Source organism: Harpegnathos saltator, unplaced genomic scaffold (assembly GCF_003227715.2).
Source record: "Harpegnathos saltator strain DR-91 unplaced genomic scaffold, Hsal_v8.6 scaffold83, whole genome shotgun sequence".
Taxonomy (NCBI): domain Eukaryota; kingdom Metazoa; phylum Arthropoda; class Insecta; order Hymenoptera; family Formicidae; genus Harpegnathos; species Harpegnathos saltator.
In genome coordinates, this window is record NW_020230682.1 from 185,214 (window position 1) to 201,376 (window position 16,163).

The 16,163-nt window shown below is 42.9% G+C and overlaps 1 protein-coding gene across 1 annotated transcript; it reads left to right on the top strand.

Annotated features, from left to right (window-relative positions):
• The first annotated feature begins 2,382 nt into the window (after positions 1-2,382).
• Positions 2,383-14,281, top strand: LOC105183885 (innexin inx2). Its single transcript, XM_025307120.1, has 5 exons — positions 2,383-2,732; positions 3,433-3,584; positions 7,851-8,268; positions 9,394-9,742; positions 13,882-14,281. The coding sequence occupies exons 1-5, from the start codon at positions 2,552-2,554 to the stop codon at positions 14,102-14,104; spliced, it is 1,323 nt and encodes a 440-aa protein (XP_025162905.1). The 5' UTR covers positions 2,383-2,551; the 3' UTR covers positions 14,105-14,281.
• Positions 14,282-16,163: the final 1,882 nt, after the last annotated feature.

Sequence of the window (16,163 nt, forward strand, 5' to 3'; positions counted from 1 at the left end):
CTCTCTGTGTGTGTGTGTCTCTGTCTCTGTCTCTGTCTTTGTCTCTCTCTCTCTCTCTCTCTCTCTCTCTCTCTCTCTCTCTCTCTTTGTGTAAGCGACGCCTGTCGCCGACTATCGCAGCGATAAGAGGATCCTGTTAATCCGATATTCGTTGGCTGGCCTCTCGCTCTGCAGAGGGGATATTATAATTAGCAAGAAACAGACTCGGGAACTTGGCGCGCCACCCCCGCGGCTACCGCGTCCGAGGATGTCCGTGTTTGTTTGTATATAGGAAAGCATTTATGTAGGTTTAGCGACAATCTCTCAATAGTGGTTACACACACACACACACACACACACACACACACACCCACACTTACACACGTACACACGTACACAGACGTATACACACGACAGAGCGCGCATTATTAACACGCAGCTATCTTTAATCGACAGTATAACGATTATCTTACTACGATATGTAATTGCGATAATAACAATTATCATATAATTACTATATTTTTTACTAATAAAGAGTATCCTTGGAGTCGAGGGAACAGCTGCGTTTCTCCGTTTCTTCCGTGTTTCCCCCCCCCGTCCCTCCTTTCCGAAAAATTTCACAGGTCGAGCGTGGGAGGCCTCTCGGTACGATAAATTAAGAGACCAGACGAGGCCCGGTCGCGCCGCGATAAAGTAAAAATTACAGAGGAGAGGACATTACGACGTGGTGGAGATTTACGAGTCCGGTCGATGCTTAAGCGCGAGCCAATTAGGCGGAACGCGTTCGTTCCTCGACGCTACTGCTGCCGACGTCGCTGGTGTATGTACACGGTGATGATGATAATTTCTCGCCCGTCGTTGCGGTGTCATTCGCAATTTTCGCGCCCGCAGCTCAATTCGCTCATCTCCACTCACGTGTCTCTCTCGCCGCGACGTGTAATCTGATTTGTTATTCGGCACAGCTCGACCGGGTGATATTACGGTCAGCCGCGAGTATTCGAGTGTTGTCGGTGGTATTGTACGTCGCTTTTGGTAACGTAACGTTATCCATAGAAAAAGGAAAACAGCTCGTCGACTTTATTTTTATCCATTTGTTCGACCCACCTAACAAAAGTCGTGATAAATTAGCGTTATCGTTACGGGAGAACCAACAAATTGTGACAATTAGTTGTAAATTTTGTGACCGTCAATTGGCCGTCGGAAGAACAGGATAGTTTATGGAACATTTTACAGGCGATCTGAGGAATTCTCTCGCAAAAGTATCGTTTTATTTGCAAACTAGAATTTTCATTTCTCGTCTCTGACGTCACGATCCAACATGGCCACCGTGAGTACGCAAGAGCCTCAATGACTCAAAATTTTACGCGAAAGTTTGCACAATGATATCGACGCCAGTACTCGGTTGAGTGGATTCTATTGGGCGAATGCGAAGGTTTTGGTGGCAAAAATGGAAGTAATTTTATTCAAAACGATTTATTGTATCTTCAATCTGGCGGGAGTTAATAGAAAACAATGGCAATCACTCGGTAGAACGAATAAATCGCTTTTAATAAAATTACCTAATCCATTTTCTTGTCACGAAATCCGCCGAAAAATTTTTGCTCTCACCCGATACACGCATACGAATGTTGCTGTGTGGTTTACGGACACCCTATATACATATATTCTTCATACGTAGTTCAAAGTAACGGCAAAACTGACGATTATATCCGTTACCCGAAAAATATAATTGCGTTACTTTCATCGATACTGATGAAAAAGTCGTTGTTAAAAAAAGTCGTAACTGTAAAAGAGAGAATCAACTTGTAAGGTTGTAATGGCGTTACAAGTAATACATTACTTCCTATCCAAAATATCACAAAATGGAAAGCATCTTAAATGTCTGCAGATAAAATTTTTGCTCAATGACGTCACAAGTTGAATATTTATATATTCATACAAAAGCAGCATTGAAAAATTATTTATTATACACTCGAGTAGGACCCGAAAAGGGAGTAAGAATCTTGAAAATGCGCGAGTACTTATTAGTGATGTGCAAATCAAGAATTTTTATGTCGAATCGAATCGAATCATTAAAAAATTTAACATGACTATTAAACATGCAAATAATGATGGAAGATTTTAATATGAAAGGGAATATTGATGTATTGTAATATCCTCTTAAAGTAAAATATATATTTAAATATTTAAAGTAATTTATAATCAAGTTATTAATTATAAGTTAAGTTAATTATAAGTTAAGGGTTCAAACGTGCAGGCCCAGATGGCCCGTTTTGTAGCTGATACACACAAACGATAATATATTTGATTCCTATTCGAATTATTCGGATTCGAATCATAGGGATTCGGGTTCGAATCGAATTGAATTACATTAAATTCGACTCGGTTTGAATTCGAATAGTTCGCACATCTCTAGTACTTATTGGTGCCTCCAATTTTTTTTCGCAACGGATGAGTGGTCGACGTGTTGACACACCGCGTTTCCCTCGCGCGTTAATATGCGCTAGAATTTTCTCTATTGTGCTTTGTTTCGGCGTGGGAAACGTGACGGACAAAAGAACGCGCGACAACCATGCTGGACCTCTTCGCACCTATCAAGTGCCTTCTACGGGAAGAATCCGTCTGCATTGACAATGTGATTTTCAGGTTACATTCGCGTGTAACCGTCCTTCTATTGGTCGTTTGCACCATCCTCGTGACCGCCAAGCAGTACATCGGCGAGCCAATCTCTTGCATGACCGATGGCACCATCGGTATGAATTTTATTAACCTATAACCTCCAACTGCGAGCGTACGCTTCCCTATGTTACGTCACGAAGACAATGCTAAAGCTTCAATCTCGGCTTCAAGCTAAAGAGACGTCACTTTAGAGAATCTTTTCAAATATATATCGTAAATATTTGCAAGTTTCATCATCAATTGCTGGCGGACAGAAACTGTCGATTCGTCGCAGTGACAATGTATATTTTCAATCTCGAGCATCGTCGTTTGCTCAGGGAGGCGAAGCTATCGACAACAAATAGTAATTACTAAGCTTCGACAAAGCCTCAACACTTTCTTGGCCAAAACTCGCGTGACGCGTCGAGCTGTCAAAATGACAGATTAGCTGAATAATCAAGTTATAACGTGCGCGCACACCGAAACTCGCTGCGGAAGGTTAGAAAGATGATGAGTCTCGGTCCAGTGAATGTTGAGGTTTCATTGAAGCTTAATGCACGGTCCACTGATTAAAGTCCGCAACACTTCCCTTCGATGAGTTTTGTAACACATCCTGCGTCCAACACTGGGGAATTCGCTTTCCCATCAGGATATCCATTTTCCTAATCGGAAAATCCGGACACGAAATGCGTTGCAGAGCTCATTGCGAAGAAAGCTGCTGCAACCTTCAATCAGCCGACGCTGATAGTCCCATGTTGCATTGGTCACGGCAACATGCGACGTTCTTCTCGACAGACAAGGATTCCGTGAATGCGTACTGTTGGATCTACAGCACGTTCACAGTGTCTCGACATCTGAACGGCGTTCCTGGCCAGAGTGTCGCGAGTGCTGGCGTAGGACAGGCTCTCCCCGATGATGAAGCCCGTCATCATCGATATTATCAGTGGGTCAGTTGCGCTTAGGACGATTGCGATGCTGGCGGCGAGATGCGTAGCCGATGGATTGAGGTGCAAACGACAGAAATGGAAGGGAGGGGAGGGGAGTAAATTGAAAGCTCGACGTGCTGGAAGATACACGTCGCACATTGGCGGCCAATCAGTATCGAAGTTTCCTTCGAGAAGCATCTTTCAATCTCACGTTCAAACTGCATGACGAAGCCTAAAAACGTTGATAACGTAGGGGATGCTCGTCAACGTCGCGTCAGACATCCTCTTCGTGTTTCCTGGGTCTCAGAATGGTTTGAATAGCTTTTTTGGGGAGTCCACTCGTCGGGCTTTTTTCATCTATTGCGCTTTGAAAAGCACTTCATGGAAAAAGCGGTTGAGAAGTAGTGCATATAAGTTTTATACAGGGTGTACAAAAAGTACCGGGGCAGCGAAGTATCTTGAAAAGTAAGCATTTTAGAAAAAAATGTTTCGGACAAAAGTTGCATAGTTTCAAGGGGGACATAAAATAACTGTATAATTTTGTTTACAGATGGTGCCACTTTCGAGATATTCATTGATTATTACTTTTCTTGAATGGAAATCCTAATTTTTTATTATATCGTTTTCTTCCACCAATTAATTTGAACGACTCTTATCTGAAACATTTTTTTCTAAAATGCTTAGTTTTCGAGATATCTCGTCGTCCCAGTACTTTTTATACACCCTGTATAAATATGCGCTGCTTGGTTTTTATCGTATTTAGCGGAAAACCTAAGCACGCGTGCATGGGAATTTTTTCCATACCTTCCGCATATTTCGAAACTTCGGAATTCAGCTGTAAAAGTACAGTAATGTCTCCTTGGAAATGACCCTCTGAACGGAGCCAATGCTCGGTATGTACGAGCTGCGAAACTTTTGTATCGGACAAATATTTACGCTAACTTACAACTGGGGATATCAATTTTGAAACGTTTCTGTCACATGTCGAGCAATGCTTCGTTTCATTGTCGTCGGTGCTTGCTCTATCTGGACTACTTAAGGGCACCGACTTATTTCTAACTAGATGATTTAAAAAGAGGGTGGACTGGCGAACATAGTTCCGAGAAACGCAGTGCTTAAACCGCTCGGTTAAAAAGATTAAAGTCGCACCAAGATTGATCGAACTCATTTCGGTGTTAATGTAATACATGCAATAATATTTGCTTATATTATCGCAATAATATTTGCTTAAATCCACTCGATCGTTATCCGTGGGGACATTTAAGTAGACATTACTATGTATATTACTTTAATATCGAAACTCATTCTTTTAATTTTGTCCCGGTCTTTTACCCTTAGCCGTTCAACTAAACGCTTTAGGCACCATGTTTATCGGAACTTTCTCGTTTGTTTTGATGAGAAGAAAGGTGTAATCAGTCCATCCCTTCTGAAACATCTTGTATATTCCCTTCACCTGCATCTTGAAAAGTATCATCTTACGACGTTAGTACTGCATCTCGACGTTAGTGCTGCATCAGGATTCTTCTGTAATCAGAAGTGCTAAGAAGAATTTACACACTTCATATCTTATCCTCATCCAACTAATTTAAAAACCATCAAGACTCAAAACCAATCGTTACGCAAGCTCCCAGTAGATGCGTAAACGCGTTCTGATTGCTCCGCCGAGAGAGGGTATTTTGTCAGAAAAATTTCAAGAATAGGCCGTCCCCTTAAAGTCCAGCCACCCTGAATTCGAGCGAGGCTCTTACCGACTCCGACGGGGCCACGCGCAGTGAATTTCCTCCGCGGGGAATAACGTCGACTCGAAAAATTCCTCGAGGATGAACCCTTCGATTGTTTTCCGATGGGGCGCGCTGCAAAATGGAGAAGCGCGCCGGGGAGAAATGCCGGGGACGCAGCTACACGCACGCCTGAATCGGTCGATCGTATAAGTTTTCATATCGCGAATGCACACACCCACACACACTCGCGCGGCCGACGTACGCGGGCTGCATGATAACGACTGCTGCGCCTCGTCCACACGGCCAGAGGGCGCGCGCGCGCGCGTCGCGCGAGCGTGAATGAAATCGGCACATGGACACGCGGATGCGCAAAGAGCGCGCGTGTGTGCGAAGGAAGCGGCCGCGAGGGGACGAAAGGCGGAGAAGAGCGCCACCGGCAGAGGTGGAAATGGAGAGATCGTAGATCCGCCGTTACCCACATCGTCCTGTATCGCAATTCAAGCCGTAGCCATCGCTAAAAGCCGGGCTCTCTTCTCTTTGCCCTTTGCCCTCACTGATGGAGGCGTTTCGCGAGATATTAGGGCGGCCGATCGAGTTGTAGCCGTCGTGCCGATTCCTCCTGCTTTGCGCTTTCACGCGGAGGCGATGCTTTTCACTCGCTATTCCGTTAATAATTTTTGTAATTTTTTCGACATCTTCTTGCGGCGCCACGTAACATGCCTCCCGAAATTCGTGCTGACAGTATTGACAGTATTGACAGTGCTGCTATTGAAAGAAGCGTATCGGTTCTTTCAGCATTTGCAGCATCGTGATTAGTGATTAGCAGAGTAGTATAACCTATCTGAATGAAAAGATTGGAAGAGAGTTTGGAATTATGGCTAACCTAACCCCGTGCAACAGAACAAGTTGGAGCAATATTGCTGCAACGTTGCTGTAACATTGCAACATTGTTCCAATGTTACAACAACGTTTTTTTCAGCTTTGTGTGCTGTATGGGTTAACCTCAGACAGCACAGAAAATTGTGATAACATTGCAGCAACGTTGCTGCAATTTTTGTGCTGCATGAAAATACCAATTCTACTTGATGCACAAAGAATCGCAAATTTTATTAAAGATAATTTTCAAAGTTCATCATCAGACGATAAAAATATATTTTATATATTTCATAAGTTTTATTTTCACGTCGTCAGTTATCGTGACGACGATACTTTTTACACTTCTCATTTGCAAAAGTCTGATATAAGTTGACAACCAAGCGCCATTATTGGACCTGCGTTACCTCGGGATAATGTGTGGAATTTCTAGAACCTATTTTTGTGAGGAAGGTAGTAAATCTTATTATCTTGTAGCACGCTGAAAAATATATCGGAACGCGAAAATAGCACCGTCAGCGCACTTCGGGATGCAGTCGTAACGCAGCTGTGCAACAATGTTTACTGATAGCATGCGGAGTTACGAAATGAGCGCGCTATTTCGTCGCCGCGGTCATCTTGATCAGTGACGTCACAGGCGAAGAAATGCACGCTCGATATTCTCGCGAGTTGCGCGTTGAAATTCAAAGGGACGCGTCCGTAAAGTGACAGCTGCGACCGCTCGAGCGGATTTCGATTGGACAATAAATAGCCGTAAAGAGCCAACGCGATGCAATCGAGCGGTTGAAAAGTGGGCCACGCGTGACGTTAACATCTCCAGGGATGCATTTGTTAAAGTCACGGGGAGCTGATTGAACGCTAAAGTGATACAAACATGACACGTGTCACAGCAGATGACGACGCAGCCCGTTTCGTCATTGTGAATGTACCCTCGCAAGGAAATTTATCCGCGGGAGCAAATCTACAAAGGGATTTCGCCGTATCTTCGCCGGCGGTGCTTGAATTAGCTGAGGAAAGTTCCCGGCATACCTAAACGCACACACGCGTCAGCGTTCTTGAAAAGCTTAACTTCGTGGCTGTTTATTGATCATTAGAGCGGAACGTTTTCGGAGCATCTTACTTACAGATATGCTCCGTCGATCGCAAGCGCCCTTTCACACCTTTGAACCCCGGCGTGCTTTGGCAACGTTCTCTCGCTCCTCGCGCGATCGACAATGAAAACGACCGCCGCGAGGAAGGCGAAGAGCTTTATGCTCCTGACGGAAGCGAGAAGACGCGCGCTCTCAAGATCCCCGCAAAGTACGGCGAAATAAAAAGATGCGAAGGGACACCGAGCCGCCGTCGAGCGAGCAGATTTGTCAAACGGTCAAATAGATGCCTTCCTCCCCGCAGAGTCCCGCTGACGCGCGACCTGCCCTAACCTACTTTTGACGTGCGACCTGTCCTTAACCTATCTTTTCGCCATGTTAACTTCAAGCGTTGTTTCCCAATAGAGCGGTGGAAAAGCGTTTGGACTGTTTCGCGACCGTCGTTTCTCGTCGACTTGATCATTCATTTAAAAAAGTATCTCCCGCCGCAACTTGCAGCGTGCATTTCTCGTCTCTGACGTCAGAGAAATGAAAATGGCCGCGGCGGCCGTAGGCCTTAAAATCCACACGGCAAGTCGGAGTAAGATCTGGACCGGTACGGATAGGTCTGCTTCGTCCTCGGCTTGCAGGCGATCCTGTTTTATGTGCCGCGCGCGTTATGGGGCGTCTGGGAGAGAGGCACCGTGGGCTCGCTCTCGCGAGACCTCGCGTCCCCGTTCCTGCGAGACGTCTGGACCGCGGAGAGGAAGCAGCAGCTTGTGGACTACTTCACCAGGACGCATCTGCACGGTCACAATTTCTACGCTCTCCGTTTCCTCGCATGCGAACTGCTGAACTTCTTAAATTCGGTGAGTGCGACTCTCCCTCCCTTCTCCTCCCACCCCCCACCCATCTCTTTCGCGAGCGACAAAATGACTCGCGAGGAGGATCCTTCCGAGAGGATCAGCGCGGCCGCTGTTAATACTTACAGTCAGTCAGCCGAGATTGTGACGTCCGAGGCGAAGAAATTGCCCGGAAATAAACGTGAATAATTAATTCCGCTTTGATAAGCCGGGAGAGAGGGAGAGAGGGAGGGAGAGAGAGAGAGTGAGGGAGAGAGAGAGAGAGAGAGAGAGAGAGAGAGAGAGAGAGAGAGAGAGAGAGAGAGAGAGAGAGAGAGAGAGAGAGAGAGAGAGAGAGAGAGAGAGAGAGAGAGAGAGAGAGAGAGAGAGGGACAGAGGGAGGGAGGGAGAGAGAGAGAGGGGGGAGAGGGAGAGAGGGAGAGAGAGGGAGATGGAGGGAGAGAGATGGAGAGAGGGGGGAGAGGGGAGGGAGAGGGGGAGAGATGGGGAGAGAGGGGGGAGAGGGGATAGATGGGGCTATATGGGGAGATGGGGGATGGGGAGGATAGGGGAGGGGTGATGGAGAGGGAGGGGTGATGGAGAGGGAGGGAGGGAGAGGGGGGTATATGGGGAGAGGGGGGAGGGGAGAGGGGAAGAGAGGGAGAGGGGGGAGAGGGGAGGGGGAGAGAGAGAGAGAGAGAGAGAGAGAGAGAGAGAGAGAGAGAGAGAGAGAGAGAGAGAGAGAGAGAGAGAGAGAGAGAGAGAGAGAGAGAGAGAGAGCGAGAGAGAGAGAGAGTGAAGGGTGAACATGGTTGAAACTTTGTTGCAAGTGCGGCACACACACACACATACGCACATGGATACGTGTACGATGTATATGTATACATGGCATATCGCGCAGAAATACTCGTCGAGGGACCTCAATATAAAATACAGTCACTTTATCGCGGTACTTCTCGTCCCGCAAAGACGGAAAAACCGACTTCGCCTTCCCTTCTTTCTTTTTTTTTTTTTTCAAATAAAAAAACCGACGATTTCTCTTCTTTCATCAAAGTCGGCGGTCTGCTCTATTTCCTTTTTTCTTTCGCATAAAGTACCGACAGCTTCCTCCAGGTGTTTGCGCGGAACCGGCGATTTGCCGGGCTTTCTACGCATAAAAAGCGACAATTTCTTCCGCTTTCACGCAAAAACCGACAATTTTCTCGATTTTTTCGACTTTGCGCACGAAACTCGTCCTTTCGCGCAAAAACCAGCGGTTTCTTCGCTTTTTATGCCAGTCGTTTGAAAAGTGCCGTCGTTCCCTCGCCCGATCATGTTCCTCCGGAAGATGCGCTGGGCGAGATCGCTAATCTCGGCGCGGCTTTTTATCGTGCGAGACAGATGGGGCAGATATATCTGCTGGACGTGTTCCTGGAGGGGCAATTCAGGCGATACGGGCCCTTAGTGAGCGCGTTCGCCCTGGAGGAGAACCCTTACGACCGGGTCGACCCGATGGCGCGGCTGTTCCCGAAGATGACCAAGTGCACGATTCACAGCTTCGGGCCGGCGGGCTCCGTGCAGACCCACGACGCGCTCTGCGTGTTGCCGTTGAACGTGGTGAATGAGAAGATCTTCGTCGTGCTGTGGTTCTGGCTGGTGTTCCTCGCGGCCGCCAGCCTCCTCGCAGTGGTGTACAGGTGAGCGCTGGACCGCGTGGACCATCGACTGCGGGATCTTCCGGCGACCTGCGACGTTTAAAGCCCGTATCAGACAATGGATTGGGATTGAGATTGAATTGAAATTTGACCAATTGGAAAAAAGAAAATAATCCCAAATATAGTAAACTTAGCCCTGATTGGTTAAATTTCAATTCAATATTTAATCCCAATCCGTAGTCTGACACGGGCTTAAGAGGCGCGAGTCTTTACGACGCCATTTTCCGTCGTGGTTCCCTAAATGAAAAAATTGGCATCAAGGAACAAGACGGGTTTACGCGGCATTAAAGCCTCTCTGGCTCCTCGGCGACGCCGGAAGTGCTTCTTTGCAGTCTGCTCTTAAAGCTTAAATTTGTAATTCAGGATCTTGCACTACTTTTTTTTCCTTTATTATTTACCGTATCTCATCGATCTTGATGTCCCCTTCATCTGCGTCGCTTTTTTCTTTTACACCAAAAGGTTCCTTACAGAGTAAGTAGATGAACAATGGACAGATATTAGGGGTATGCAAAAGTTTCTAAGGCAATGTTTCTTATTAATATTATTACAAATGACGTAGTATCCTTAATCAAAATATTTTCCGACATTATCTATTACTTTTTGCCGTCTTTCAGGCAAAAGATGGATAAAAGAAGTCTTTGCTCTCAGAATGAATGAAGTTATCGATGAACTGTTGCGCTTCCTCAACGTTGCGAAATTGTGAAATCAGAAAAGCTATGCCGCATAGAACGAAATAAATGAAAATCCGATGGGACAATATCTGGAGAATATGCCGGGTGTGATAGGACTTCCCATTGCGATTCCATCAAAGTTTCCTGGATCGTCAATGCGACATGGGATTGTCATGCAGAAGAACCACTTTTGTTTTGCTTTGCCGCAAAATATGGCCGTTTCTCGCTCAATTGCTTATTCAACTGCCTCGATTGTCGGCTGTATAATTCCGCGGTGATAGTCTGTGATGATTTAAACAGTTCATAATACAGCACCCCTCGCATGTCCCACCAGCTACACAGAAGAACCTTATGACCATGGATATTTCGTTTTGTCTGTGACGTAGAGAGTTCTCTGGGATTCACCCACGACCTTTTGCGATTGGGATTATCATAACGAATTCATTTCTCGTCTCCGGTCACAATTCGATACAGGAAAGACTGTGTTTGTGTTGATTGAGCAGCGAAAGGCAAATGGTGATTCCGACGAATGGCGTTCTCGAATAATTCATGGGGAACTCATTTTCCTTCCTTCAACATTTTCCCCATCTCACGCAAGCGTCGAATTACTGTGCTCTGACTAACATGTAACCTTTCTACACTCGACTGAGTCGGATCTTTTTGCAATAACGCTTCCAGGTCGTTCGAACTCATCTCTTGCGGTCGCCCGGCACGCTCCTTGTCTTTCAAGTGAAAATCGCCATTTTTAAAGCAGCGAAACCATTCACGACGTGAACTTTCAGCTATCGTTCCCTCACCACAAGTTTCGCAAACGATTCTGGTTGTTTCGGCAACTGTTTCGCGTTGATAAAATAAAAAAGCATACAATGGCGAATATGCGTTTCGTCGACTTCCATCTTCATATGAATTAAAACTGTTTACGTCGACGAATATGACTTGTTATGCATCAGTTTCTATGCAGGTCGATCAATACTGACATAATCTAACAAAAATGCGTCGCAACTTTCATATAAATAATTCACAGTGTCACCTATACGTGAACGATGGAAACTTTTGCATACCCCTATATAATAAATTGTAGGCAGATATAAAGTACGTTGAAACGAAAGATCCGTCCATAAAGTGACATTCGTCATCGGTTTGGCAAATCTGTAAATATTCTCTTTGCTCCGCTAATCGAGAACAACAGCAAAATTAACGTAGCTAAAAAGTAGGCCACACGTCATGCTGACTTTACGGCCGTGCTGCGAAAATACTAGTCGAAATGGCCGAAATCGAGTTGAACGTTAAACGGACTCATTTCCCGGGTTGTACACAACGAACTAATTGCCCCTAATTTTTTCGGCAAAATTTGCATGTCCCTTTATTCTCCTGTTTGCGCGCAACAAGCCGAAAATTTAGCTCAATGAGGCGATCGTAAAGCTGACCCGGCACGTTACTGCGCGTATTTACCGCCGGGTTTGCTTAACCTCCCGACCAGAAGGAAAGAATTATTCGCGTAACGCGAATTACATGTTCTACCAACCTTTCGGCAGTTGAACGAACATCTGTACCATGCATGGAACTGCTTTTCCAGTTTCGTTAATCTTTCATCGTCAGTTAAATTTTTCCTATTTCAGATCCTTATGCCAAGTTGCCGATTACTTCTTCCTTTTTTTTTTAATTTTCGGTCTGCGCAATGAAACTCGCGTAACCCTGAGCGTTCGATCTTTTCTTCCTGATCTCTTCCAAACGAAACGAAATATATCACCCAAACAAAAGAATTCTATTCGTAAAATGATTTTTCTCACAGTCTCGTATTCTAAACGAAGCCTTAGGGACTCCTCTTTCGATAAAGCGATCAAAGTGAACCATTCGTCTAAAATTTGTTAGATATTATTCCAACTGTTTTCCTCTTATTTCAAGAGGATTTCCTCTTGTATCAATTAATTTCCCTCTTATATGAAGAGGAATATGTTGATTTGAATGTCGACTTCTTTCGTTTAGTCATGCTCTACCTCCAGACATAAACGGAGAAATAATCATATGCTCATGGGTCAGAATATTTGGAACGCTTTTTGAAAAAGATATATATATTGCTGTAACATATAACGAAGATAATTTACCCATATTTGGTCAAATACTGTTTATAATCTATTGCAAGAAATTGAATATATTCTTTCTTTTAACTACGTTTCATACGATTGGTTATGACAAACATCTTTGTAGCTATAAAGTCCACGACAAAAATGATTGAAAATTTGTTTGTTATGATGATCTTATTTCATTCGTGCTTACTTATTGTAGAACTGGAGCCAGAAGTACATATATATATATATATATCAACTTTTGGAAATTTCATACCATCAAATTAACAAAAGTAGTAACTTAATAGAATAAAAAAGTCTAGGTTAGGTAAACATTTAAAAAATTACCAAATTTTCCTTAAATATCTCAAAAAATCATAAGCAAATAAAAAAATGTTTCAGACAAAAGTTGTTCAAATTAATTGGTAAAAAAAGATGATATAATAAAAAATTGAGGTTTCCACTTGAAGAAATTATGCTGATTTTTATCAGACCTTAAATACATGTTTCAAGGTCAAACCAAGGGCATTATATGTTCCCCTTTAAACCATACAACTTTTATTTAAAACATTTTTCTGTAAAACTGCACATTTTCGAAATATTTGCCTGTTAAGATTAAAAAACTCACCCTATGTATGTATATATATATATATATATTACTTTTCGTTATATACATTATAATAATTTTTTCAAATTAACCAGTATAACCAGTAAGAATAAAGTACAGTAAGAATAAATAATAATCCTCTTAAAAAAAAGATTAAATAGTCTGTGTATAAGAAGAAATTTATATTAAAATCAATAAGATTTGCATTATACACACAACATATAATCCCTCTAACTTTAAGAATAATGTTTATAATATTTTCCTCTTAATCTTAAAGGAATCCTCTTGAGGCCATATATAAGAATAAAATCCTTTAAAATTTAGATGATTCCGCTTGTACCGAAATTACTTTTTCTTGGGTGTATAATCGACGGTCAAAATAATATTAGTCGTATGTATGCCGGTATGAAAGTAGCAGGATACTTTATCCTCCCGATCTCAAGCCTTCCCGCCGGAGAGAAGGCTTTCTCCAAAATCTCCAGAGATGTATCTCTGCATGATTTTATCTATTTCTCCTCTCATTTATCTCTCCTTCTCCTTCTCCTCCGTATTTATTGCCCGAGGGAAAGGAGCGCTTCCGGAGTAGTTGACAAATTTGCTCGTCGGTCGGAAGCGCCACTTTGTGGACACATCTCTCGATTTCGGCGCACTCTGCAATTTCGGGCAATTTCGGGCGAGTGTCGTCATCAGTCAAGGTGGACCGCGGCGGGGGCGTTGAGCCTTGACTGAAAAGTGCGATCGCCAGGCGCGACTGACGCTTGCGGATCCTGCTTGCAGGATCATAGTCTTCTCGCAGTCCTGGACGAGGGTGTACCTGCTACGCGGTGCGGCTCGCGTCCTCCGAAGATCTAAGGCCGAGCGTGTCGTACGGGTGTTCCACTTCGGCGATTGGTTCCTGCTGCAGCAACTCGCAGAGAACGTCAATCCGCTCGTGTACCAGGAGCTGGTTAACGAGATAGCGAAAGCGTTCGCGACGAAGAGTTTCACGAACTTAGCCTAGATCGTCTCGATCTTGCCTAAGTAGTATTACTCGGAACTCAATTTACGGAACTCCGAATGCTCCCGCAGAGCGCAAACACTCAACTGGGCACTCTCGGATTGAACATCCGGCTGTCAGGAAAGAAAGGGAAACAGGAAACAGAGAGAAGGATCAGATTCATGTCGAGAAAGACCTGTAACCGTTAAGTTTTCAATAAAGGATTCAAGCTTGAGAAAGAGCGGTCTTTATTGATCAGGACCTTATCGCGGACTTGGGGCGGATGCTAAATATGTCCTTCTAATTTCCAATTCCAAGTTCCGATTTTCTCGTATGAGCGGCGCGTGTGACGTGGCTGCAGTTGAGGAATCAGAGAGACGAAAGGGATTGTGTAAAATTATCCAAAATTACAAATAATTGTCAAAATTGTAAGCAATAATTAGTTGATTAGTTGATCACTTGATGTAACTTTTATCTAGTTTTCTTTAAATGCACTAACGTCAACTTACTGATTTTTGTCATCATTCAGCAATATTAAAATCACCGCGCAACGCTTGAAATGTAGGACGAGAAAGATAAAAAGTAATGCCAGTGACATTTTTTCTCCTTTCTCAGCAGCGTGTTCTTTTTTTTATGGAATCGTAAGGACAAAACGGTCGATATTTCCTCATAAAAGATCTTTCAATCGCTTTATTTAAATTTAACATACGATAAGTGAATAAAGTGAATAAAAAAACGTGCAATTGCTTTGCGCGTTTAACTATCATAATTAATTAATAAGTAGATTAATGAAATTTCAAATTAATTTTTGATTGAATTAATTTTCGTTTAGATAACTTTTTGCTCGATTAAATTAATCTTATATCCAATTTCAAATTTATAACTCAGCTAACAAAATGTATTAATTCATCCAATCCCGATAATTATGATGTACATATGAATTATATATTATTGCATGTTAAATTAATTTTATAGGTCTCTAACTTTAAATTTAACTCAGCCAACAAAATGTATTAATTCACTCCTGATAATTATAACATATATACCGATATAAATTATGTATATATAATGAACATATTAAATTAACCTTATATTTGTAACGGGTCTTTATGAGTCTCTAAATTAAATTAAAAAATTAAATTAAATTAACCTAAATTAAATTAAAAAATTAAATTAAATTTGAGTTCAGCTAATGCAATATATTAATTCATCGAAAACATCTTGGTAATTATAACAGATATAAATTATTATACAGGGTGTTCGGGATCTTTTGGAAACGGAAAATTGTGAAGATTAATCAGATGAAACTGAGAAGAAAAGTCAAGTACTATTTTGCAAAAATCGCAATAGTTATTAAGTTGTTGACTGAATGACTGAAAATCTAAAGGCCTATTTAATTGATAACTTGAAAATTTGTACTTATTTGTATTTATTTACAAAACGGTAAAAAAAAATGATATGCAATATGAGGAATATAATAATCAACAAACTACTTCTATACAAAATTGAAGGAATTTGCACAATTATGGAATTCAAAATAATAGCACAATTATTGCACAAAAAAGTAACTGAAAAGTAACGACTCGTTACTTTCTAAATAACTACAATTGTAATATGTTATTTTCGAAGGTCAGTAACTCGTAACTGTAACTGGTTACTCTTTCAGTGAAAGAAAAACTGTAACTGGGTACTTTTACAAAGTAACTTTCTCAACCCTGCTAATATCTCAAGACCGAGTCATTCGGTAAAGTGCGATAATTAACACTGAACTAATTCGACCGACAAACAGCCGCTTAATTTGCCCGCTAACGGTATAATATGTCTATCGCACGGACAATTGCTGTTAATAATTGCTTAAACAAGCCTTGTTCTTCCCGAGCAGCTCAGGTAATCGATACAACCGTCATAGCAAGCGTTACAGTACAACTGTTGCGATTGTTCGACTAAAACAACCGGACCTGATTCATCGCTAGCTGCAAGTCTACCAAATTCTCCGTCGAGGCGCGAGTCGCCGGGAGCTGCGGGAGTCGTCGCGGTCGGTCGAATTTCTTGCCGGCACCGCGAGAGCGCGAGCGAGCCGCTG

Bases quoted from the DNA above. Each gene is read 5' to 3' on its own strand.
- LOC105183885 (XM_025307120.1), top strand. From the start codon at position 2,552: ATGCTGGACCTCTTCGCACCTATCAAGTGCCTTCTACGGGAAGAATCC. The intron at 8,269-9,393 runs GTGAATAATTAA...TTCCTCCGGAAG, and splicing joins GAAATTGCCCGGAAATAAAC to ATGCGCTGGGCGAGATCGCT. The intron at 9,743-13,881 runs GTGAGCGCTGGA...TCCTGCTTGCAG, and splicing joins CTCCTCGCAGTGGTGTACAG to GATCATAGTCTTCTCGCAGT.